At 34.2% G+C, this 26,544-nt stretch overlaps 2 protein-coding genes across 2 annotated transcripts; both read right to left on the bottom strand.

Annotated features, from left to right (window-relative positions):
* Positions 1 to 1,331: 1,331 nt before the first annotated feature.
* Positions 1,332 to 18,085, bottom strand: LOC100378039 (uncharacterized). Its single transcript, XM_002740234.4, has 2 exons — positions 17,950 to 18,085; positions 1,332 to 4,371 (listed from the first exon to the last, which is right to left on the bottom strand). The coding sequence occupies exon 2, from the start codon at positions 4,348 to 4,350 to the stop codon at positions 1,462 to 1,464; it is 2,889 nt and encodes a 962-aa protein (XP_002740280.1). The 5' UTR covers positions 4,351 to 4,371; positions 17,950 to 18,085; the 3' UTR covers positions 1,332 to 1,461.
* A 6,450-nt stretch (positions 18,086 to 24,535) lies between these two features.
* On the bottom strand, positions 24,536 to 26,174 carry LOC102801462 (phosphatidate cytidylyltransferase, mitochondrial-like). Its single transcript, XM_006823434.3, has 3 exons — positions 26,023 to 26,174; positions 25,604 to 25,666; positions 24,536 to 24,657 (listed from the first exon to the last, which is right to left on the bottom strand). The coding sequence occupies exons 1-3, from the start codon at positions 26,147 to 26,149 to the stop codon at positions 24,587 to 24,589; spliced, it is 261 nt and encodes an 86-aa protein (XP_006823497.2). The 5' UTR covers positions 26,150 to 26,174; the 3' UTR covers positions 24,536 to 24,586.
* Positions 26,175 to 26,544: the final 370 nt, after the last annotated feature.

Genomic DNA, 26,544 nt, shown 5'->3' with positions numbered 1-26,544 from the left:
ATGTTTACTTTTTCAGTTACTTCAAATGGCACCTTATCCAGGATTTGTTGAATGAAATATACACCATTTGTGTTGTTCATACCAAAATCAGTTAATGTCTGAGAAATGGACACCTAAAAATAAAACCAACATGGCTGCTCGTCAACCATTTTCAATTAAATCACAAAATGACCTTATGTGCATCAGAAACCCATCACGAGTGAGTCAATGTCCAGTTTGACTGAAATCAGTCAAGTCATGCATGTGATACTGTTGATGACATGTTTTTTTTAGCCATCTAAGAATCAAATCATAAACTGAAGTGAAGTGAATCAATAACCCACGAGTGATATTCTCACCCAATTTGAATGGAATTGGCACAGGCATGGCCGAGAAACAGTTGATGACATGTTAAATTTTTTGACAAAAATGGCCACCAGTCGGCTAAATTTCACCTAAATTTAAAAAAGTCCTATCCTTCTATGACCCCCCCCCCTGAACAGGCACCACAACCACCCACCTCTCACAAATAGGCTGGCGGCAGTTTCTCTCACTGGCTAGTTACATTAGAAGTACAAACACTAAATCACAGTCTTTTGGAGCATTTAACCATTCTTAAATTTATTTTTTAAAACAAGGCACTCTTTTAATAAATTGCTTGTATACAGTAAAAAATGTTATGACTATAATATATCTATAATATACTCAGTTGATTATGCTTTGTCAGGTGCATCAGAAAATTTGAGTCATAATTATGGTATTTTGTTATTGTATATAGACACTTTCGTAAAATTTATTTAATGGTGCAAGGTTGTTAAAAATAAATAAATGTCAAGTTCCTCAAACTAGTGCCTTTTGAAAACAGCGTCAAATTATACTGTTTTGGTCATGTGGTAAATTCTCAATGCATTTCTAATACTGTTAACTTTATCATCCTTTAAAATTGGTAATACTACTGCATCTGAACTGACCCATCAGAGAGCTAATGGCGGCGTGTGGAATATGTTATTTGTTCATTTTCAAAAAATGATTGATATGCATATATGTATGTATTCCAATTGTTAAACAGGGTAAAGTCGTTATTTGTTGTTCACATGGACTTATTAAATTCAGTTGGAATGTTATGAATGTTAATTTCTGAGTTTAATAAAAAAAAAAAACAATCCAATCCCAAACCATCATGCAGTTTTCGAGGTTTAGCATCCAATGTCAAACAATCGCAGCTCTTCATTTTGACTCATTGGACTGGATTTTTTTTAATAATTTGAAAGGCTGTTATTAAAGCTATGAAATTTAAAAGGAACTTTTCAAATGATGGTCTACTGAGTGACTATGTTGGACCTTACAAAGCTCTAAATATTAGCCAGCAATTTCATAATTGTTATAATACAGAAACAAAACTAAATGGTGATAGTAAATCTGATATATAAAATTAAAAATATACAAACGATCTTATTAGACATTTAGAATCTTCAATTCATATTAAAGTACAGTCACATCAATATCAGATGTTATTCCAGCTGCATCGCCATTGAGCACGGCGTCATCTGTGCTTCTTCTGTTTTTCTTATTTTTTAGCATTTCCTCGTTCCCGCGTTTCTGTTCAAATTTACGAGACTTTGCATTATCAAGTGTGTCCATCTTCAAATTTTGTTTATCGTAATGAGTAACATTTTCTTCAGGTTCTTTCATTTCTTTGCTGTCGGTGTTTTCTTGATGCTTTGGAGTATACACTTCTACAACATGTTCATTTGCATAAGTGGGCGGTTGATCCTGAATATGCTGCTGGTCTTCTTTTCCCACTGGTTCTGGTCTCCTTTTTTTAGATCTGGGTTTAGTTTTAGGCTTTTTTTGAACAGCTGGATATGGACTGATTTCATCACCTGCATCGATAAAAGATGCCTGATTTACATACCCTCCGTCAGAAGGGAAATAACTGGCACTTGCTCCCTCGCTGAGATCCGATGTAATCTCTGCAGTCAGCTGGATCGGTCCATCATCATTATCATCCGACCGGTGATTCTTGATTTCTTTATGGAACTCGTATTTTTTCAGGGATGGGGGTTTCTTGTATCTCCACCAGATTACGAAGATGGAGGCCAGAATGAGCAAAGTGCCGATTGCCGTTGCGAAAAATACACCAATAATTTCAAAGACGTGTCTCTTTTTCAGTGCATCAATCTTAGCTTGTCCATCATCCACTGGCAGTTCCCCTCGTGTGGTGACTTGTTTGCATTCATCCACGGTGGTGATGCTGGGGCAGGTGCCCATGTGTACGGTAACACACACAATGTACTTAGTGCCCGATGTTAAATCCAGCAAGTTATACGAGTTAACAGACAGATTTGCAGCCTTCAATTTATCGGGTACATCAATGCCAAACTTATTCAGCTGAATGATATATCCCACCGCGTCGTCAATATTGGTAGATGACCACTTCATGTGAATGCTGGAATTGGTTATTTCATCCACAGCAACACTGATAGGCACATGAACACATGGATGTGGAATCTCTCCATATGTAGTAACATGTACACAGTTATCATAGATTGTTACATCATTGCAGCCATGCAGCTCTGGTGTGAGACAAATGACATACTGTGTAAGACTCTCCAGTCCCAGTATATTGTACATTGTGGTGCTGGCATTGAAAACTTCACTGAAAACTGTTGAAATATCACCAAATTTGGTAACTTTGATGGTGTACCCACCCACAACTCTTGAATAATCTGGCACCCACTTAACTTTGATCGAGTTTTCAGTGACTAGAAGTTTGTGAAATTGCAAATCTGGAGGGATACAATGTCCCGGTGCAGGTGTCGATTGTACTACTGCCTTGGTGGTGACGGGTTTCACAGTTTGGGGTGCAGCTGATTGGACGGTCAGCACCGCCTGCTTAGTATCTTCACCACGACTGTTATTTGCAATGCAGGCATATATCCCAGCATCTCCAATCTGTATATTGTCAAGGGTCAGCATTGATGAACCTGTCACTGAAGACACATGTACTCTACCCTCTGTTAACTGCTCACTAAACTCACCCAATGGAGTTTCCCAATGAATATCTGGTTGGGGATCGCCTAGAACACTGCAAGTAAATTCCACAGTGTTAAACTCCACAATCAATGTATCACGTGGAGGCTGAGTAATAAATGGTTCACAAGCAAAACTACTGGTTTTGACAATTTGGATGACCTGTCCAGCAACATGGGGTGGTGAGAGACACAGGATATTCATGGGATAAAAGTTGATCGTCGAGTCGGTCAGCCAGTCATAGAGTTGCTTCATTTTACAGTCACACTTCCAAGGGTTTGCACTCAAAAGCAAGTCTGTCAAATTGGAGAGAGGAGACAAACTAGCAATGGACAAACTATCCAATCTGTTGCTGCTCAAACTTAGTCTTTGAAGACTAGTCAACCCTTGGAAGGCGTCGTCAGAGATGGTACTCAGTTGCAATGAGTTCAGATATAACTGTTGAAGAGACGTCAGATGTTGGAACACGAACTGTGGTAGAGACGTTACAGGATTAAGATCTATGTCCAATTCCCGTAAGTTACTCAAGTTATCAAACATGAAGCTTGAAAGACTGGATATGTTATTACTGGATAAATACAACTCCTGCAGAATAACTGTTCCAATAAAAGTCCCAGGAATTATAGTAGAAAGTTTGTTCCGGCTCATGTCTAGTACCTTCAGACTAGAAAGCTGACTAAAGGCGGTGTTAGGAATGCTCCGAATATTATTGACAGAAAGATCCAAGTTCTGAAGCTGTGATAGTCCCACAAAAAGACTGTTTATAGAATCGATATTATTTCCACTCAGATCCAAATTTCTCAGCTTGGTGAGTCCGTTGAATGTCCCAGCTGGCAGATATTCAATTTGGGACTGTGAAAGATGTAGGATCTCCAGATTGGGAAGTGAGGAAAACGCATTATCATACAGTATGTTAAGATTATTCTTATTCAGTGATAGCACGGTGGTAGATTCAGGAATGTCAGGTGGGACAGTTTGCAGACCCCGATCAGAACAATCAACCTCTACATTAGCACCAACGGTGTTGCATATGCAAATTGATGGGCATGTGATCGGCGACTCAGTCATAGTTTTTGGAGTCGTAGATTGATGTCCCACACCCGCTGATGATGATGACTGCTGTTCAGCTGCAGTATCTCGTCGCTGCCTTTCAGTTGCCTGTACAGCTGAAGTAACAACAATCTTCTCTGGAATTGATGTGGAAACTATGCCATCTGTGAGTTGTTGTTGGACAAGTGTTGACTGCTCAGGTACTGCCGTTGTCTGGCAATACGAAGAACTGCATAGACAGAAAAACACCAATAGACTAATGATAAATGATACATCTTGGGTTGCCATGACTACCAAACTGCCTCACACCTGGATATGAAAAGAGAAACAAAGATTTAGTATACATTATTGTCCGAAAACTTGCAATTAATATAAAATTAATGTTGACACACACAAAAAAACGAAAGAAATAAACTTGGTTATTGTAATTTGTAATCTGTGTAAAAGTTACGAACTGAACATGTGCCAAATGAGTAAACACTACGTAATATTATAGGTCACATGACCGATGATAATAGAATGCAGGTAGCAAGAAATAATCTTAGTTTCAGATCTATTTTCTTTAATTTCTCTGTTAATTTGTTAACGAAATGGACTGATTTTCCCATTGACTACAGGTCTTATTCATGATTTTGGCAAAATATGGAATAATTTGATGATTTATTGTGTTGAATTTGGCGTTCAATAAATGAAGTAAAGAATTGAGAACTCTTCTCTCCGAAGATAAAATTTCTATCTTCAAACTGGATATATCAAATTTATGTTTGGTGGATGTTATTAAATGAATTTAAAACTTACAATAAATGGATAATAATTTGAATCAGAGTGCATTGTGGGAAAATACAGTATGTATATTAAATTGCAATTTGCAAGCTATTTCAAAATGTTGTTTTTTGGAGTGTGAAACCCACAATAATTCGACCTTAAAATCAGACAGATACATTTGAGTAGACCTTGTCTGAAAATCTGAATGCAAACCAAATCTACTCAAAGCAGTGAGTGACAGATTGTTGTAAACATTCATGATCATCTCCATGGGATGCTTAAATAACTAATTAGACAAACACATGAACACTAGGGTGACGAAATGACAGGAGACACGACTTCTAAAGGTCACACACATTGATTGGCCCTGTCAGTGTAATGTAAAAGGAAATACACTGAATTCACTGGTTTGTGTAGGAAATGATACTTTTTATAATTACCTTTAGTATATTCCATAGGTTATAAAATGAGGGCATTTAACTATTTGTGAAATTAGTGAAAATAAAACCCAGCAAATAATTAAGCCCTATATATTAAATGGATGCCTAATGAACAACTTAGATATATTGTTCTTTATCATAATTAATATGCAGGTAAATATGAACATTATGAAAACAAATTACTGCCAGGTTCAATACACTGTGTACATGTATTGTTTTTTTCACCCACAAAATGTACAGTCTTTACATAACCAAACAAAGTAATAGTTAAAACATGTCTGAAACTATGCACAGCTTTTTACCGAGTGTCTGGTTTTTAAATCATTGACACTTGACTGAATTATTTGGTGAAAGCAAAATTGTGTATGTCTGCAGTGGAATGTGAATACCTGTCTGGACTTGCTCTAAATCAGTCTAGTAACAAAGAAAATATTTCAATCAAACTCTTGATAACACATATGCTATGCCCAAATTTGACTTTTATATAAGCCACAGTAGTCTCACAACGTGCAGGAAAATTGCATGGAAAAAATGAATTTGACATGTGTTGTATATTGTAGAAATATCTGCATGCAATTTTAGAGGATTTGACTTTTAGCATATGAATTAACAAAATCTTAATTTAATAGCTGAAGTGTTGACTATCTCCCTGTGAGAATATACTTTCTGTTAAATTAGCTACATATTGAATTAGCAAAATTACAGATTAGCTAAATTGCCTAAAAATAACATGCTAGCTAAAATAACATGTTTTCCATTATATCACATGGGCTCCATATCGAACACAAAGCAGTGTGACAACTGTGCATGCAGCTTCAGTATGCATAGTATCTTTTGTTCATTACCACATTGACTTCATTAATAGTGCATCTCTATTACGAGCGCACAGAGATAACAAATTATAGCTATTGTAGACGGAATCCTTAAATGTGATTTTTAATGTATCTTGTATTCAAACCATACAACTATTCTCTATTCTCCAGCAATTGAATAAATAAATAAATAAATAAACATTCTCCACGGTTAGAGAATGTCTATGATAATATACCTTGCTTGTTGACCTTCCATAGAAGCTGAAATATTGTTTTCTATTACTTTATACATACTATATATTATTCATATATTAATTTGTTGATTTTAATAATTTTGAGTTTCTATGGTATATCAATTTTCACAGGATGAAAAATGAATTGGTTGATGAGCAGAACATGATAGAGAAAAATGATGGTAGACAAAACCTATATTTAAACTGATATACTGAGTACCCTGTACATATATTGCCATGTGGCATCATCCAGTCCTCTCTCTCTCAAAAAAGATAAAAGTAAAATAAGGTTGTTGTTTGGTATGTCGAACTTTCTTAACACTATTAGAAGAACATCTCGAGTAAGAAATTATGAAAAAGACATGAGGTAGAGTTGTAATTGAGGTGGAGGTGTGATGGCACTGTTGAAAATGGAGAAAATTAGATCTTGTGACACTTATCATAAAATGAAGATGATCATTCAGAAATTAGTATATGGACTTAGGGAGCCAAGCAGGCTCCTTGTCAAATAAGCTGAGGAGTCCAATGATCCTGGCAATAGGGATACTGTGATATTTCACTGAGGCCAAAAAACAACACGTGGGGCAGACAACTTTATATTCCTTCTAATTGAAGATATTCTTCCTGCTATGAATTCCTGAGCCTGGCAAGTGGGCAGTATATGTATATGGGAAAGTGGGCAGTATGTATATGGGAAAGTGGGCAGTATGTATATGGGAAAGTGGGCAGTATGTATATGGGAAAGTGGGCAGTATATGTATATGGGAAAGTGGGCAGTATATGTATATGGGAAAGTGGGCAGTATGTATATGGGAAAGTGGGCAGTTTGTATATGGGAAAGTGGGCAGTATGTATATGGGAAAGTGGGCAGTATATGTATATGGGAAAGTGGGCAGTATATGTATATGGGAAAGTGGGCAGTATGTATATGGGAAAGTGGGCAGTTTGTATATGGGAAAGTGGGCAGTATGTATATGGGAAAGTGGGCAGTATGTATATGGGAAAGTGGGCAGTATGTATATGGGAAAGTGGGCAGTATGTATATGGGAAAGTGGGCAGTTTGTATATGGGAAAGTGGGCAGTATGTATATGGGAAAGTGGGCAGTATGTATATGGGAAAGTGGGCAGTATGTATATGAAAAAGCTATTCATGCAGAACAGATTAATCCAGCAGTGTTTTACGTATGAAAACACGTTGAAATAGATACCTGTAATTTTAGCAAATTTGACTCAATGCCTGAAATAATAGAATCCTAATTTAACTAAATTGTCAATAATCTCATTTATGAATATACTCTATATTTTAAATTAGAGACATATTGAATTAGCGAAATTATGGATTAGCTAAATTAGCAAAATTACAGATTAGCGAAATTATCGGTAGCTAAAATAACATGCTAGCTAAAAAGACATATTCCAACAATAATTTTATCATTATAAATCTTTTTGTCTTAGTATGCCGAGGATATGAAGCCGGGAAAATCCAATCTTACCAGCAAAAATGTCCATAATATATGCATGACTGCATATTGTGAATAAAACACTTCTTCTAGTTTTAATCCACTGAGCATGTTACTTTAGGGAATAAAGGATATTGTGATGCCCATTATTGCATCACATTCCTGTCTGTCAGAGCTCAGTTATTTAATTCTTTAATTCAATTAAAATACACAGAAATGTTAAAAAATCAAATATATGTGCAATGGTACGCATGAGTAGACTGAACAGAGTACTTAGCAATGACACGTGAAAACACTCAAAAGTAATCTATCCTAGTTGTCTGTATCTAAGCTTTCAACTGATGTACAGTTGTTACAGTAGCATGTTTAGTAACTTTTAGAGAATGTCTGAATCACAGATCAATTTTTCTGTTGCTACCTTAATTATTGGAAAAAGAAATAACATTCAATTTTGTCGAAATGATGCCAAAGGATATATCTTAGCATGGTGAAACATCAAACATATAAGTATAATTATAAAAAACTTTGACCAGATGTATAATGATTATTACAAGAATACTGCTAAGTATAACCCCTCCCCCCTTCTCAGTATCTTCTTGAACAAACTGAACTTCATATAATTGACAGGGGTTATGTAAAGACAAAAAAAAAACAAGAAGAAAATGTAAGGAATTCATACCTACTCTAAAATACCATAAAACGCTAATAATTTTCACTGCTAGGAATTTGTTTGACTTGATGCCATTCATGAAGATAAAATATTTTGAAAGTCATTGACACAGTCATAGGACCCCAGATAATTGTTCATTGCTGCAAAATTTAATGATTTTCATGGACTCGCAAACAATTTTTTTCTTCCGCGAAATTAATGCGGTTTATAGTAGAACGGCAGGCGTATAGACTGACATAACACATGTATTGGGGGCATGGACTTAATGCATACTTTGCTGATTCCTTGTACCTGATTTATGATGCATTTTTCTGATCCAACCGCTTCATGTAGAATGAAGAATGAATAAAGAGATGAAATGCATTGAAACATTTATGTACTGAACTTCTTTTTAAATGTCGGCCATCTTGGAAATATCATGTCAATTTCATGTCCTTATTTTTTATTTGAAATCTGCATTTCCAACTAAGGTATGATAGAGACACCTCAGTCAATACCGCCAATCTATAACCTAATTTTTATGGATTGATACCAATTATACTAACTTCTAAACCTGGCAGCTCTTGGGACAACGTCCTGGAAATCTATACCACAAGCTATCGTGATAATTAGGAACATGGAATACATTTAATATATATACGCTGCAATTAGTTCTATTTATAGTAATAATTAGTGGCTCTATTCCATTAATCCATACAAAATTTAATTAGTACTAATTGCTTTTGCATTAGAAGTGAAATGAGTAGTGCCTGCGGTGACTTTTTTTATTGGTAACCAGAAATAAATTAATTTTATTCAGCCTATTCACAAAAAATTTCTTTTTTGAAACCTGTCTGATATAAAACAAACCCTGTCTTAAGCAGAAACCCGAGTACATAAAAAATGTTTTTGTCACACATGTGCCACAGCTAGAGATGTACTTCTAATATCAGGTTCATATACAATATCACATCCTAGCATGTACAAGTATCAGTAATTATCACTGCTTTTTTTATTCCTAGTATATTTCTCTAAACAACATTTTCACCATTCAATGTACTCTATTCAACACTGTAATGCAATGATCAAAAAATTATCCATTATTGTTATATAAAATTATAATAATTGCCAACATTTTAGTTTATTAATAAAAGATGCTGATACTGAATAAAGTGCCCCAGTATATTTTCAATTTAAGGTGTCCCTCAAGGCTATACCTTTAATTTTAACTATAAGTGTCCCCTTAATCACTCAGATCCCAAGATAACTCTGCAGAAAAGGCAGTAAAATGTGTACAAGACCCCTTAAGTAAACAGAAAATAATAACTGTATTACTCTACAAGTACGACCTGAGCGTACAGTATGGTAAATCTAAAATATATTACACGTCAAACAAAAACAATTTAGATAAGGTGACTATAATAATGTGTGTGTGCTAAATTAGTGATGACTCCAATTTGGTTTTTTTCCAGATCTGTGTAAATGCTTACAAATAGCAAATTCACAGTATTATAATTTAGCAAGAGAAAGCTGACATATACAACTAACACCATGGCTGGAGAAATGAAATGAATGCGTCACAGTGTATATACATGTTATCAACTGTTATCAAGTTTGGAATGGTTATGACACCTTTGTGACAACTAATAATCACACACAATGTAGCTGTAGCTCTAACTGTAGAGTTTCTCGTTGGTGATTTAAAAAAAATCATCCTGACAAATGACCGTACTGATGAGATTTCGACTATTACACCGTTACTCAATAAGTAAGTGTATTCTTTATTTCATTGTTGGGTTAATCACTGACATAAAAAATCCTGCAGCTAAAACTAAACTAAAGCGACTGACCGTACTGATGACATTACGCAATACATCAATGTATTCTTTATTTCAAGGTTGGTTAATCACTGACATCAAAACACCTGCAGATAAAACTAAACATTCTCATTAAGTTACTAAACTCATTTGGCAATGCATATGTTTTCAGGAAGTTGGGGTGGAGGTGAATATTTCAAAAGTTTTTAAAACAGAGTCAATAAATTAGTGAGCAGTGAAATAAATCATGTCTTGTAATGTAATAACTAGAAACAACTTAACCACACTGTAAAAAACAAAAACAAAAAAAAACTTTTATTTTGGTTATATACATGATTTTCTGTACTTAATTCTCTTGCGCACAAAATGAATCAAACTGCACATACTCTCATTATTTTATAACTTTGGCTTCCCAGTATGCATACATTAATTGTTGAAAATAATCTTACACACAAAATAAAAACATTTTTTGTCATGGTGCTACTTTAAAAGCCAAACAAGCCATCTTACATACTGTCACTAAGCAACAGCTTGAATGCAGTCACTGTACTGTCAATTTTAAGTACGGTACATGCATCTTCAATATTAAATAATTCAGTAACAAATTTACAGTACTACTTAAGAAATATTTCTGACAATCTAGTTACTGATTTCATAGTACATGCATTTTCCACCTTTTCTGAATCTTTTACAATACACATGGAATTTCTTTTTAGTTTAGATGTGGATAGCAGCTATAATGAATTTCCACATCTGATTGAAAAATATTCTCTTGCCAGGCTTAGGAAATCACTGAGTGTTTCACATGTACCAAAAAGTAAACCAATAATGCAGTCAACACATTAAACTATGATAATTTCTTAGCACGGATCATGTGGAAAACAGAAACACAATTTGAGTAGAAATGTTTATTCAAGTTAGAATGCAATACGCTGTCACTCCCAGAAAACAAACACTAGATTTCTGCAATGGTTATTTGAGGTAATTGTGCATTAAGTCAGTCACCCACTTAAAATTCAGTACTGCTGGGCAAATGCAACCACCTGTAGATTTTTACTAAAAGCTTCTCTAATGATAATACCTATGATATGTTCAAATATACATTTTGAGTAAATAACACTGACCAGATATAAGCCAATAAAATAGGTGAGTGAGTGACAGGTATTTCAGGTAGCTTTTGTCACAGTGTAATTACATTTTGTAACATTCTCCCAATTTCTCATGAATATTCAGCACATTTCCATGCACTTGTGCACCAGTACAGTTTATTATTTATTAGTATGAAACAAGGAATGTGTTCAAGATAACCTGCAATCACCCCAACCACCACCACTACCAACACCAGACCAAACCCGAGAGCATATTGTGAATATATTGTTCTAAGCTGTACCTTGAAAATATTTTAAAAGTTATTTTTTCCAACTCATCTGTTATTTTACCCAAGGATATGCAGAATTCCTCAAAGTATATGTGTATGTAGCCAGCAGCTGAAATTCACCAATATCAACAGTACATTAAATGCACAGTAGTCAGGTAATGATTTGTCACGTATCTGTACATACACTGAATTGCTCATGTATATTGACACAACATAATACCACATTAGTGATTCTTAGTGTAGGACAGGGGTGCATTGTTTGAAATAAGACGCCATTTTGAATATGTCCCTGGAATAGAATACTTCAAATCTCAAAAGATGTAGACACCTGGGTTCACAATTTACTGAGCACATCATCAAGAATTATCTAATTCTATAATTATCAGACAACATCTTAAAAAGGAACAAAACTTCTACCACAACAGCTGTTGTGCTACAAAGAATGAATTATAGAATGAAAGTTTAGCAGCCCACACTTATTCAATGAAAGTTACAAAGTAAACCGCATGTGTGCAGTGGTTCACCTTCCTACTTCATCAATAACACTGTACTGTATAGAAGTGGTTTTGAGTTGAATGCAGCGTAAGAGAGCTACCTTTACAGACCTATCGTGATACAAAGCATTCAAATGGAAGGAAATACAGAAATAGGCATGGTCTGAGAAACAAACCATCCATTGAAGCCAACCGGAATGTACAGTACTATCCCACTGATGTACACTGCTTTGTTCATTTCAGGGGTAACAAACTTCCACTGTTGTGTTGTTATCATAGTGTGTGTACAAAGCTTGGGAAGTATTTTAGGTGTGTCTCAATACGTCAAAATAGTTCAACCATGTCAAGGTGTAGTGTCTATTAAGAAAAATAAGTGTTTGTTGTGCCTTTCTTTGTTGCATCCCCGTTTTACTTTTACAGGGTATGTTTACACACTGGCTAGCTCACTGAGACCAAGAACTTGCTTTCACAGTTGTCATCATTAAATTTCAATAATGTTCTAAGTATATATGCTCAAAAAACAGTTTGTAAGTTAGTAGTATAAGCCAAAGAAATATCCTTCCTGATAATACAGGCAGTATAAATAAGTAAATTATTGTCGAATTAAAAAACATTGTGGCATTTTTCTGAGGCTAACTCGATATTTGCCTATTTTTAAATTTCAATGCAGTCGCATACAAATAATTGGTGAATTCTCATACAGATTATGTTCTTTCATGAAATACCAGGACGTGCAGCGTTTAGATGGGAATTGGGTGGGTCAAACCCCTTCCCAATAAACACACCAGTGCGGTCTAAATATTTTTTTATTTATTTGACAATGTGACAGGAAGCTTAATAGAGTTTGTTGAGATCTTGCTGTGTGGAAACTACTGTGAGAGACTTGAAGGTAATTAACTTAAAGACCCCCTCCCATGACAAATACTGTGAGAACGTAATAGATGCACCCTACCAAGCTTTTTCATCCATTCCTGGGTCCATAAGCCCAGTTTACTACTACCGGTATAGCTCACTAAGAGTCTAATCATAGCTTATTATTTATCGCCTAACAGTCTTGAATTCATGCAGATGGTATGAAGCCACTTAACACTGAGCTGTTATGTAATCCTCTAGAGTAGGAAACCAGGAGATAACAAGATCTCACACCTCTTAACACCTCCATTAATAGTTAGGTACCTGTCAATTTAGCAAACTTAGCTCATTGCAAAACTGAACAGCAATTTACCAAACTTAGCTCATTGCAAGACTGAACTTAGAATTTAGCTAAAATGGTCCCAAAGTAATTTGTGGAATGAGTGACATCTTGAATAGAAATACTGGAAAAGCATAAAATCTCAAAAAGATTTATTTTGATTACATGTCATATTCACCTGGTTTAAAATTCGCAGATTTTTATAAATTTACATATGCATTGATTTTATGAGAATTTTGATTTACAGTTTCAAATGAATCACAAAAATTGTATTTATTGTAGGCTGAATCATTGAACTGACTTATCCTATACAAATTTGGTGTACCTATACATTTACCGATATATACGGTCTGTGATTAAATACAAAGATGCTTAGCTTATCAAGGTTGAACTTACTCGTGCACAAACTAACAAAAGGTGTGAATGTATGGTCGACTGTTTACGAAACAATTCAAACAAACCGAAAAAGGTCATGGATACTGACGAATGTCAGCGATGGGGCAAAACAGAAATAACAAAAATTCATGCATACAAACACACCAAAAAATTTTGGAATTTCCAATTTAAGCCGTCTTCTAATCAACCCAATCTACTGAATTTAAAGAAACAAATATACGTCTCTGTGGTGTCTACGAACAAAACAGGCGAGAACTAATTAATAAGTGGAACAGGGAGACCCACTCACACGTATTCAAATTTAAACCAAGTACAATTTGGAATACAAATAATATATCCATAACAACACAGATCAAATTAGGACTATTTAAAGTGTGAAAAGCACACCATGGAATGAAATGTCATTGATTTGATAAAATGTGAAGCAAAGACGAGTATTATTGGTTTGTGCTGCTTGTGTATCTCTCTTAATTTGACCTGAACAGTTATCACTTAGAGACGAACATAAAAAAAAAAAATATGCGCAAGTATTTATTTTACTTAGTCATTTTTATATTTCTGTTTTTTGTGTCATTTTAAGAAGACATAAGAGAAGATGTGAACATCTTACGTCATTGTAAAAAGGCATAAATATGACAGGGATTAAATCGCAATATGGAAAGAAACATATTTTTTAATACTGTTGTTCAATACTCTATACCAAATCGGATTAAGATTTATCATAAAATAAAATTGTTATTTTTGCATGACACATAATATTGGTTAGAAGACAAATCAAAATCACTAATGTGCATATGAAGTGAAAATCTGATCTACAAATAAGCTTCAATTTTATTTTTATATACCTTTATTTTATTATTGTTATTTTTGTTTATTAATGACTATTTTTTGTTTACTTATTGAATTATTGTTATTCACTTGTTATTATGTTATTTTTTATATTCTTTCCCGGCCTCTTTAAAGTAGTTGAGATTACCGAGAAAAAATATTTAAAAAACCTAATAATTGTAAGTAAAACCATAAAGTTTTCATAAATAAACAAAAATAACAATATAAAACTAAAAATCTACTCAGCCATTAAGTAATAATAACGCTGGCGTAAAAACATATGTGAATATGTCATGCTGGTTTAAAGGGCTTAAGTTCAGTATTGAGATCATTCGTATCAGGTGTTGCAAGGACATTGGGGTCTTACATGTTGAATTTTCAGGCAGTTTAGATTGTTATGTTTGCCTGTATGTAACTCAAAATAGAGTATGTGTGGGGATCGAAATCGGTACTCTGAAATGCACCACTGGAATGATTGAAATTATTGCCGTAACTTCATTTTGAACCCAGAATGAGGCAACTCGGAGGCACACAATGCTTATTTTGGGAAATGCGTTGCCGCATTCTGGAAGCGCAGAGTACTGATTTCGAGAGTTACACATACCTCCAAAATATGTTGCTTGATTTCAACAACTTGATATGTACCCAGAATTGTCAGCCAATATTGCTCGATTGAAAAATTACACAAAAGACTAAAAAATACAATCAACTAAAACTTAGCCTAATTATGAGTCAGCATCATTGTGTTGTTATCCAGTGGCCACCATATATACGCCTTTTGTAAAATAAAGCTGGTGTTACTGCAAGATTATGAGTTCCTTATCTTTTTAATTAAATTTTTTTAGTGGGATCATGGTTACTGACACACACAGATTCAAACGAGTAATTACCTAATTGATTGTCAAGAGTAAATAGGATGCAAGATTAATCAGGAGTACAGTTATGACATCATCACTTGCGATAATGCAGTGTTATATATATCGATGTGATTATTTTTTATAATATTTTTCCAAAATGTGACCATTAAACCATAAAAACAATTGAATTTTTGACTTCAGAAATGTTTACATTTTTGATATTTTATAGAAAGTCACAATTAAACATGTTCAGAGATTTTGAGATGAAACGCATAGATTGGGTAAATTCTGAAGTTCACTATTATGTGTCCTTCATTCTAGACAGATCATGACCTAACGAGCATCATCAGTATGGAAATGTTCACATGAAATTAATTCAGTCGAGCAAAAATAGTGAAATTAAAACGCAGTGAATAATTGATGCATTTACAGATTTGTCAATCAAATTTATGGGACTTTTCCCTTGACTTGTGGGAAATTAGTCTTTCATAAACTGTTTTACATATTTGAGACGATTGTGAACCTGTTGATGGCTGAACGTTTAACCTGACAAATTCTGTTCAAAAATACTTCTTTATTCAAAAGAATGTTTTGTACAGACAAAAACTAAAATACTTGTAAAAATACTCCTCTAAATACTGTTTAATTCTAGGCAAATTGCCTGTAAATTCCAACAAATAATTTGACAATAGAAAACTAGGTTGTCTTCTACGGCTACTGGATATAGTGAATATAAACCTGATACCCAGCAGTAATTGATTACAGAAATAATTGTTACTTGGTCCTCCTTGTAAATAGTCACATAAGTGTTCTAGCTACTGCAAGATATTAATACCTTGAAGTCTATTAGTAAACTATACAGAATCTATTCACGCTATCATCCAGGTGCAGACACAGAAAGCTTACATGCAAGAAGACGTTTATGGTTATAAAAGCTTGGCCATTCTCAACATTTTCACTATGCATTCATTACAGAAGCAGTAACAGAGACTTGTCTACAGAAAATATGACCCTAGGTGTCAATATACTGTCAAATAACTAAAAGCATGTGAATAAAATTGTTTACCCCATGGCGGCACTATCCTGTGAAGTGATTAAAACTGCGGTTGTATTTACTTATCCCAGATTTCAGATTATAATGAATATCAGACAAAAAAAGTAAAAATACCAATGTTTTTTTTTTTTGTGGTAATAAAAATACATTTAATATTAATAATAATTGAAAGATTTAGTTGAGTAATTTAGTAATATAAATAAAAACAACACAATTCTAGAGTTTACCATTATAAGGAAACGAAAACATTAACATTAAAATGTTTGAGTAAATTTTAGTAGTAAAATATTTTGCCTGCAGGTATGTTTTATTTATTAATTTGACATTGATATGTATCTCTAACATACACAGACATCACTAATGGCTTGTACATATATCACTAGTATCAGCTGTTACAATGATTTTTTTTGATAATTTGAATTTTGATAGTCAGAATAGGATTTCCTAACAATGAATCATTGTGCTGGGGAAAGTGTATTGGGGGATGTTTGTACTGTTAAGGTGTGGTTTTATTATTATTATGTGAGTTGCGTGATACGTGACTCGGCCAACGTTGTGGCAAATTTTAGCGGAAAGGGATGACTATAACCAGCTGTGTATCAACAGACTAATCTGCTGTCATGGTTACACATTTGGTAGACAATTACTGATACAATGTAAAAATCTACATGTTAAATGTCCTCTATTATTGACATGCTAAATGATCAAGCCTACCCCGGTACATGTAGCTATCATGTTCTCTTTGTATATAATACATTATACACAAGAAACAGCAACTGCAATACCAATTTTGTAAAATTTGACGAGAGATATTCATTAGATTTTAATTTCACTGGTTTGTGAATGAAACAATACATTCTATGGTTAACTTATTTAATTTAGCCCATTTTCATATCAACAAAACGCTGAAAAATAAAACTCAACAAATAATAATCCCTATACTGTAGCATAATTAGGCTAGGTTTACTCTGACAAATGTGAGATTATATTGCAGATGAGACATTCCTCTTAACATACCTTTAACAATAGAATGGAGAGTTTACACTTTAGAATTTCACACCATAACGTTTGGGCATGGTTAACATGAGTGTGTGAACTACTGCATTAACACACATAGCCATGACTTTAGGGGGGGTTATTTAGCAAATATGAACACCTGGAAGCTGCAAATTTGATCTGCCACCTGATATTCTAACGCTTTCAGGTATTTTCTGACATGGTGGCAACAGACCCAATGTTATGATAGTGTTTATGACCTTACCATACCATCATGAATTTACATGTCCATACTAGTAGTAGTAGCAGCTGAACTGGTTTACATACAGAGCATACAGCATTTCATTCCCGATTTCATTTTTCCCTCAGAGTGTTAAAGCAAAAGCTTATTTTTCAGTTTAATCTTGTAGATAGAAGAGAAAACTGAACATATTTGAGACCACCACGTATGAAAGTTGATCCTACCTAAGGGTAGAAGCTAAAAACATAGACAACACAACCGGTAGGACTACTTACCAAAGTGAGAGTGATATAGCGCTATTCTAGACCGATGACTATAATCTCAGTAGAGTTTCTCTGCGACAATTTAATAAGCCGGCAGAGGGCTGCTTAGATCTACCCGTTACACTGCGAAATAGTTGCCTTCACAGAGAGGCCGATTGGTATTGTGACTACCTGTTAGCCTCAATGCATGAAGAAATTTGCATCTAATTTGCATATGAAAACAAATGCAAGTGAAAAGCGCCATGCTCACTCACCTATTGTTATTACGATGGCAAACTGGCATATACATTGCCAGGCTAATAAAAGGAGTGCATTCCTATCATTGCAGACACTGAACAAAGAAGTATTATGATCAATTTAAGGTGGTGCATATGCTTTGATGATGTAAATCAACTGCCAAAAATGTCAGTGAATAAAACCTATTGATTGAAAAATACAGGCTGGGCTATGTGTCACACACAGACACGGACGAGGCGGGCACACCCATACATACCATCAAAGGTCTGCCCAGTACTGATCAAGCCCCTCTCGAAAATGGGTATACTTCTGTTAGCTCATACACCTACCTATATGTAAAATCATCCTAGTACAATTTGTCATCGTGAAATTCAACTGTCAATCAATATAGTTATATACATACATATATAATAGGTACCAATCTGTCCGGAGTACTTTGACGACACCTTGTGAATCATCAAGTGCAGAAATAAATAAGAGACTGAGACATCTATAGAAGTTAACCCCCATACACTAAAGTGATATATACCAGTACTAATAGAACACCCACTAAAAATATATCCTGTGTAAATCAACAACGTACATCCCAACTCTGAAATACATAATTCCTTTGATTAGACCAAGGCCTTGCTTAAATAGTACATAAAATGTTGCATACGTTTAGAAACAACAAATTAGGTCACTTCCGCCATGAATGGCCAGAACTAGTAATTTCTAACAGTAGCATACTTCAATTTGTAACATCAATCTTTATTTTTTATAATATGCTATCTTGGATCCTTGTTTGTGAAGTGAATAAGCAAGTTGATAATGGGCTACGAAAACAAATGTATTGTAAAATAATTTATTTTCACTTGGAATTTATAATTAGTGAAAATAAACTTTATACAAAAAGAGCCAATATATTTTTTGAGCAAAAATTCATTCCAGCTATAAAAATAAAGTATTTGTCAGTAGTATGACCACGCATGGCTATAGAATTAGTAGATCCTCTATGGAAACCCAGTAGTATATTTAGAACAAGCTTACAAGCATCCAATAGAAAAACTCTCAATAACCTTGACCCCATTAGTAATTGTTGGGGGAAACAAAAAATTAACCATAGACCCTCCTGTAAAAGGAGGGTCTATAAATTAACCAACTAATTATCTCAGGTGTTTTCCATATTCAAGCCCCTGCCATCTACCTAACAAATCATTGCCTATATTTGGATGCATTCATATCTGAGGATTAAAATAGGAAAAGAAAAAAAATGTCAAAGAATTGAATGTAATTGAAACAGAAAAACAATAAAGTAAAAACATGCACATGAAAACACTGTGCTAAGTTTAAAAAAAAATCAGTTTAATGTGTCAGAGACATGAGGGGGATAATTGAAAAATAAACAAAAAATATTCCAGCTGGTTAAATTTCATTGAAACTTCACAACGAAATAGTTCAAAAAATGTCAAGAGAAATTGCTACAAGGATACTTGAAAATAACATGCATCAGGTAATGCGTGATGTTCACTCTAATTTTGAATGAAATTGACCCAGCACATCCGAGTCATTCAAATTTCAATGAAACAATTAAATTAAAGTGTATAGCATTATGACTTGTCTTTGCATGAACTTTGAACAACATTAATCACAGTAACTCTGAGAAGCGGTTGAAGATGCAAGAAAATAAAACCAACATGGTCGCCAGTTAGCCATTTTAAATTAAATCACAAAAACAAACCGACGTGCAACAGTAACCCATCATGTTTGCAGTACATACCAAGAGTGAAATGTCAATAAAATTGCTCCAAGCTTGCTTGAAAAACAATTGATAACATATGGCCGCCAGTCATTCAAGGTAAATGAAAATGCTATTACCACATGTCTTTGAACCAAAGTTGAAAAAAAAAAAAAACAGTACAAGCATGTCTTAGAAATAACATTGGATTGACCATTGGATGTTTCAATTCCAGTTCCAAACTTGCATGCTTAACAGGAACTATATAATCACAGAAAGTAGGAAATACGCATCTGGCAACTACTTATAAATATATTATTGTAACGTGTAAATTTATTTAACAGACTGTATCAGTTCTGTACTACCACAGTACAGTTGATATCTTTAAGTAGATACTGGGTATAATTCAAAAATAATATCTAGGATTTATATTGTACACGATGTGTTACTCTGTCTATGTATGTGAACCACAAATGTAATGGGATACATTTCTGGTAAAAAAATCCTACAAAAAAAAACATGTACTGAAGTGCATATGAACCAAAAATTGCATTAGCTGTTCCAGGAATCATTAAAATATTACTTATTTTGACCAAATCAAAAAAAAAACTTACGTGAGCACATGCACTAATAGAGCAAATACAGTAGTATGGAAAAACAACGCCAACTATTGTTATCAGTTTTAAGAATATTCATCAGGACGAAATTTCACCATACTCACTGCAAATATGACTCCAAAATTTTATGGTTTTCTTGACTTGTGACATTTTCCTAAAGCCAATAACAGTATTTGTACCAAACTCTTGTCACTTGAATCATTGCTCTAAGTGCTCATTACTGTGACACCTATTGTCAGTATGCAAATTAGTAAACCTTGACACTTGCGTTGATATTCAACTTAGCAAACCCTAAACTCCGTTTTGAAATCTAAGCCTTGTAGTGGGTTATAAGATTCTATTCCCACAGGAGTGAGAAACCAACTTCAAACATGGCTGCATACAGCTACCATATACATAGTGGGTTATAAGATTCTATTCCCACAGGAGTGAGAAACCAACTTCAAACATGCATACAGCTACCATATACATAGTGGGTTATAAGATTCTATTCCCACAGGAGTGAGAAACCAACTTCAAACATGCATACAGCTACCATATACATAGTGGGTTATAAGATTCTATTCCCACAGGAGTGAGAAACCAACTTCAAACATGCATACAGCTACCATATACATAGTGGGTTATAAGATTCTATTCCCACAGGAGTGAGAAACCAACTTCAAACATGCATACAGCTACCATATACATAGTGGGTTATAAGATTCTATTCCCACAGGAGTGAGAAACCAACTTCAAACATGCATACAGCTACCATATACATAGTGGGTTATAAGATTCTATTCCCACAGGAGTGAGAAACCAACTTCAAACATGCATACAGCTATCATATACATACAACTGAGCTAAAGTTAACAAATATTTGTAAAATACAATAAATTATAATGTGTCAACATTTTGGCAGAATTCTGCAGTGGAACTGAGTGAATCCAAGACTTGATAAAAACATTAATATTTTGAACAGCTGGAAGAAATACTCCATACAGAAAAGTGCATCACCATAAAATAATATGAATCCATTTGTAAACATATAGTATGCTGGTTGGGATTTTTCTCCTTGTACAGTTGAACCCTAGAGTTCAGAAGAAAGTGACACCATTACCATATATGGTAGTGGGCTGGTAAATGAGGTCACCATCAAAGGAAACAATGACATCATCATGTTACTGCTGGTGGCAATCTTTTTTTTTCAGAAAGCTGTTTTATTGTCAGCTATGTGTTCAGTTGTACAATGGTTGCACAGAATGAATGGTATAAATGAGAAAATCTGTCTGAAAGACAGCGGTACGGAGGTAATGTGGGTCCTTGAAAAATTCATTTGTAATTCATGGGTATGACAGTAAAAATATAGTAACAAAGAGAAGTTGGTAACTTTTCTGCTTTACCGAGTACACTCGTACTTATTGTATAACAAAACAAAATTTGACAGCCATAGTGAAATGAACACAGGAAACAAACCAAGGGATTGTCATTCTCTGAAAGTAGAGCTATTTCATATTTATACACTCGTCCATCTAAATTTGAACAGACCATATTGCCTGTATGATCCGTAATTGTGTAAATATTATTTTATTTGAAGATAGCGCCACTGATATTTACAGACACTAAATTTTCAACTCTGCCAACACCATCATAATTTTTGAGTGCGATATTTTTCACATTTTTATTCTATAAAATTTTTTTCATAATTTTGGTCAAAATTACACATTTACAAAATTTGTATGTCAGCGAAAGGTGACAACAGTTTGAACTGACCATATCGTGTGTAGGACTTTTACACACTCAAAAACGCACATGTCAATGACTCGCATAAAATAAATGCATTTTTAGGTCCAGGTGCACTACTATAGGAGATGTGCTTTTATTGAATCAAATATTTGATCTTCAAAAGATCCACTGATATTTTTATTTGCATTTATTGTGGTGTGCGAATGTTCGCATTCGGTGACATGATTTGGTTTTCATCGTCCACTATCATGCATCTGCAACTAATGTAATCAAAGGAAAGTTTACAAAATGTGAATGTTTGTGTTTACATTTTGTTTACTCCAAATTTGGAATAATAAAAATAAATTTTAATTTTCTTGGTGCTAGAGCACAGAACGAGGTTATTACACTATTTTCTAAATATACTCATTTACACAGAATATGTTATCAGTTTTGTATATTTTTACAAAAATAATAATGAGATTCATCATGCCATAGAGAGTATTATGGTATGTACTGTAATTTTTGGGTGTTCTGTATGAAATTTATTTTCACTGATTTTTGGTGAGTTCAATGAAAAATACAGGGAAAAAGGTATATTTACTGGATTTTACTTTAGTATATACTGAATAAATAAATTCTGTGCAGAAGTTATAAAAGTATTTTACAGTAAGCCCAGGAAAACCAATTTCACAACCAATGACAGGATTTCCATTTTAACAAAAATACTATAATTGAGAAGACACATTTACTCTAATTAAATCCAACCCTTGAAAAATCTATGGGACTGGTACAATAAACAGGGATAAGATTGAGAATTTTAATTTTCAGCTGAAAGTAAAGTAGCCGGGGTTCAGGCTTACATCGTTAACGACTTCCGAGTCTACATCCAAGCCATTGGTTCTGCTGGGCGACAGGGCAGCTCACTCCGAGGTAAGAACAAAATGCAATGTACTAGTATTAGTTTATTACTGATGAACACTGAGCATCGACTTAAAAAAGAAATATTTATTTATTTCACAATGATGTTATTTTCATCTTGTTGCGGGGATGTGTCAAGTTTGTCTGTCTCAAGGCAACCTTCTCGCAATGTTTTTTTCCTCACGTGTGTTCTGTTAACGCCACGCATCCCGAGAACCTTAGTTAATCAGATCGTTATAATATACAGACACTGCACCTTTCCCCGGACCTAGCACTAGCCGATGAAGTCACTCAATTTTTCAGTTACCACTTCATCTTTCTTCCCGATTCTCACGGTCAAAGTCACTTCCTTGCCAAGCCATGCCCAACGAAATTTGTTCCTAATGTCTTTATCGATCTCTTGCACGGCTGACTCGTTATTTTTTGTAACTAATTTCACCATTATCGCAGCATGAAACTTGTAAACAACGATCAAGTGCAGCTAACAATTGAAACAATAAAATTGCGCTTTTGGTGAAAAGAAAAATGAAAGCATATCACTGATTGGCCTGTCAGAACAAACCCAGCCAATCATGTTAATCGTTACATATTACTTTGAAAGCTTGGAAACCACTTCGGATTTTACGATTGCACTGATGAAAAGAGTCATGAACATTCCGCGTTGGAGACATCGTGAGTTGTCTCTCTTCGACCATACACTAATACAGGCTTCTTGCAGTCGACAACAATGACCCAACAGCGTGTTTACTTCCGGTGAATAAACAAGATTTGTATTCTTACCCCCCTAAAATTTTCTCCTCAGATTTATACATTTCAGAAAATCGACCCCTGGGGCTTAGAAATCCACGGAATTCTGCAGATTCGCGGAAATTTCTCATCCCTGAATAAAAGTTAACAACATTTGCCCAACAAATTTCACAATTGAGGGTTGACATTTTGCTGTTAAAGTAATAGATAAGTTATAGTACCTACAGTCAGTTTCTGTGCAAGAATGGGGAGCTGATTTCTAGCATGCTCAGTTCATTCGCTGGTTGCCAGTTCCGATGAGTTATGGAACATTAACACGGCAAAATCCCTACACAGACGAAATTTGAAACATTGCACAAGTCGAACTTGATACTTGTCGATAGTGCATTGGCAGAGTGTACAATGTGTCATGAAATTACAGACAATGCTTTTCAAATAATGATGTGTATGTTAAAAATCGTCCCTGATCCTGTTCAGAGTAAAGTAAATTAATTAACTTTTCATGCATTTGGTAAAAAACCCTCTGCATTTCATGATTGTTAACCCAAAACCTTCACTCACCACTCCATGATTTTCATTTGAAAAATTTATCGAGCAAGATTGTTTGTGGCCATAATAAACCTATTTTGGTTCAAATAAATTTACCATAATCATTTCCATATTGCAACATCATATATGGAGCACCAAATCGATGATATCTGTATCATTTCTTCTTCCAGCCTTTCAACATTTTCTTTAGTTTCTCACCACCATATCTCACACTCTTTACAACACCTGAAATAAAATTAAACACTTTTAACTTTTGCTATCTGTCCACATGAAATTACATGTACACGTAAATAGAAGCTTATGCACATACACCTTTTGTGCATGCTTGAGGCTGAATTAAACAAATTATGGTGTTTCCAGTAACAACCAAATTTTTCTGAATTTTTTTATATTCTTCAATATTTCTAAAATGAACCCCAACAGACAATAATTGAGTCAATTGTCAGTTTTCACTCAAAATAAATGGCTATTTCTGTCAGACTATGAACAGGACTATTTTGTGAATTTTTGATGAAAAGAGGACAGGTGAATACTGGGATAAAAAAATTAGTAGGCAATTTTTTTTTATTTCAACCCAGTATTTCAACAAATTTGTTGTACTCTAAAATTTTTGTTAGAACGTAATCATGGTCTAACAACTAAGTGCGAGTCATTCACTAAATAGAAGGAATTACATGAAATCAAGAAATACAACATTGATGGGATGACGACGTACTATGTCTAATTTGCAAATAAATAAATAATTTTCAGTTTATCTGCATAAAATAAACTATTAGATTGCCCCATCCCCTCTCAAAAGTAAATGGGTACATGGAAATATAGGAAACACAGAATTTATTTAATCTGGTCTGATCATATCACCATTTTTTCACCATAGACACAACTCTGTAATTTCCATAAGCGTATATACTACTTAGAGGCAAATATGGTATGTGGATTCCTCAAAACTAGAGAATAATTTCAAATTCAGCCTGTTTGGTCAAAATTAAACACTCGAACAAATTTACACTGTCAGATTTTAGGAAAACTACAAGAAATAGAATATTTAACAGAATATTGTCAATATAGAAAGATTTGTGTTTCACAAACACTAGAGGGCGCTTGATATATGCCTCAAAACAAAAGCCTGATTTTCATTTGTAGAATGATAGAGCAACTGAATTTTACATACCAGCTGTTAGAATTCCCTTTAGACTTTGACTCCAGCTTGATGATTTCACAATCTGTTGAACACCTATAAAAACACAACAGCTAATTTTTATTCTATGAATTGACCATCCTCCTAAAATAATAGGCAAATTATTGTGTCATATTATGCATCAAACAGAAATTTAAAATGTTCCCCAAATATTATATGTATACTGTAAAATGACTAATTTTCACTGGGTTTATATTTTGCTGATTTACCATTTCAGGCATATTCAGTGGATTTTAAATTAGACGGTTTTATCATTTAGATAATGTGTTCTATGCTAAATTTTACATATTCACTGGGTTTTAATTTAGTGCATTTTCCAGTCAGCGAAATAAGCAAAATTAAAACCCAGTGAATAATATATCCTTTTACAGTATTAGATACAGGAACCCTACCTTCTATGACTGCATCCTTAGCGAGACCACTATAAGCTAATTTTTGAAATACTTCTTCCATGTCTTCATGTTTCCTGCTGATATTCTTCATAATGGTGTCTTGCACATTCTTAGGAAGTTGATACATTAATGAGAGGATACATTGTGGATTTTTATCTTGCTGTAATAACATGAAAAAAGAATTCATGATTACCTTTCATATCAAATTTGGTAATTCAACAAGTTTTTGAAGAAAATTAGCTGATGTATGCAAATAAGCAGTGATAGAAAGTAAATAGGACAATTAGAAACAATGCAATAAACAGTGTGTATGCAAATAAGCAGTGTGTATGCAAATAAGCAGTGTGTATGCAAATAAGCAGTGTGTATGCTAATAAGCAGTGTGTATGCAAATAAGCAGTGTGTATGCAAATAAGCAGTGTGTATGCTAATAAGCAGTGTGTATGCAAATAAGCAGTGTGTATGCAAATAAGCAGTGTGTATGCTAATAAGCAGTGTGTATGCAAATAAGCAGTGTGTATG

Source organism: Saccoglossus kowalevskii, chromosome 3 (genome assembly GCF_978046115.1).
Source record: "Saccoglossus kowalevskii chromosome 3, keSacKowa6.1, whole genome shotgun sequence".
Taxonomy (NCBI): domain Eukaryota; kingdom Metazoa; phylum Hemichordata; class Enteropneusta; family Harrimaniidae; genus Saccoglossus; species Saccoglossus kowalevskii.
Note: the sequence above shows the minus strand (reverse complement) of the source record. Positions and strands in the feature narration are given on the sequence as shown.

What these genes read in the sequence shown, in the direction of transcription:
- LOC102801462 (XM_006823434.3), bottom strand. Translation starts at nt 26,149, where the DNA reads ATGTATCAACTTCCTAAGAATGTGCAAGACACCATTATGAAGAATATC. An exon ending in TAAGGATGCAGTCATAGAAG is followed by an intron (nt 25,667 to 26,022) that starts GTAGGGTTCCTG and finishes GTGTTTTTATAG; the next exon opens with GTGTTCAACAGATTGTGAAA. An exon ending in AAAGGGAATTCTAACAGCTG is followed by an intron (nt 24,658 to 25,603) that starts GTATGTAAAATT and finishes ATTTTATTTCAG; the next exon opens with GTGTTGTAAAGAGTGTGAGA.
- LOC100378039 (XM_002740234.4), bottom strand. Translation starts at nt 4,350, where the DNA reads ATGGCAACCCAAGATGTATCATTTATCATTAGTCTATTGGTGTTTTTC.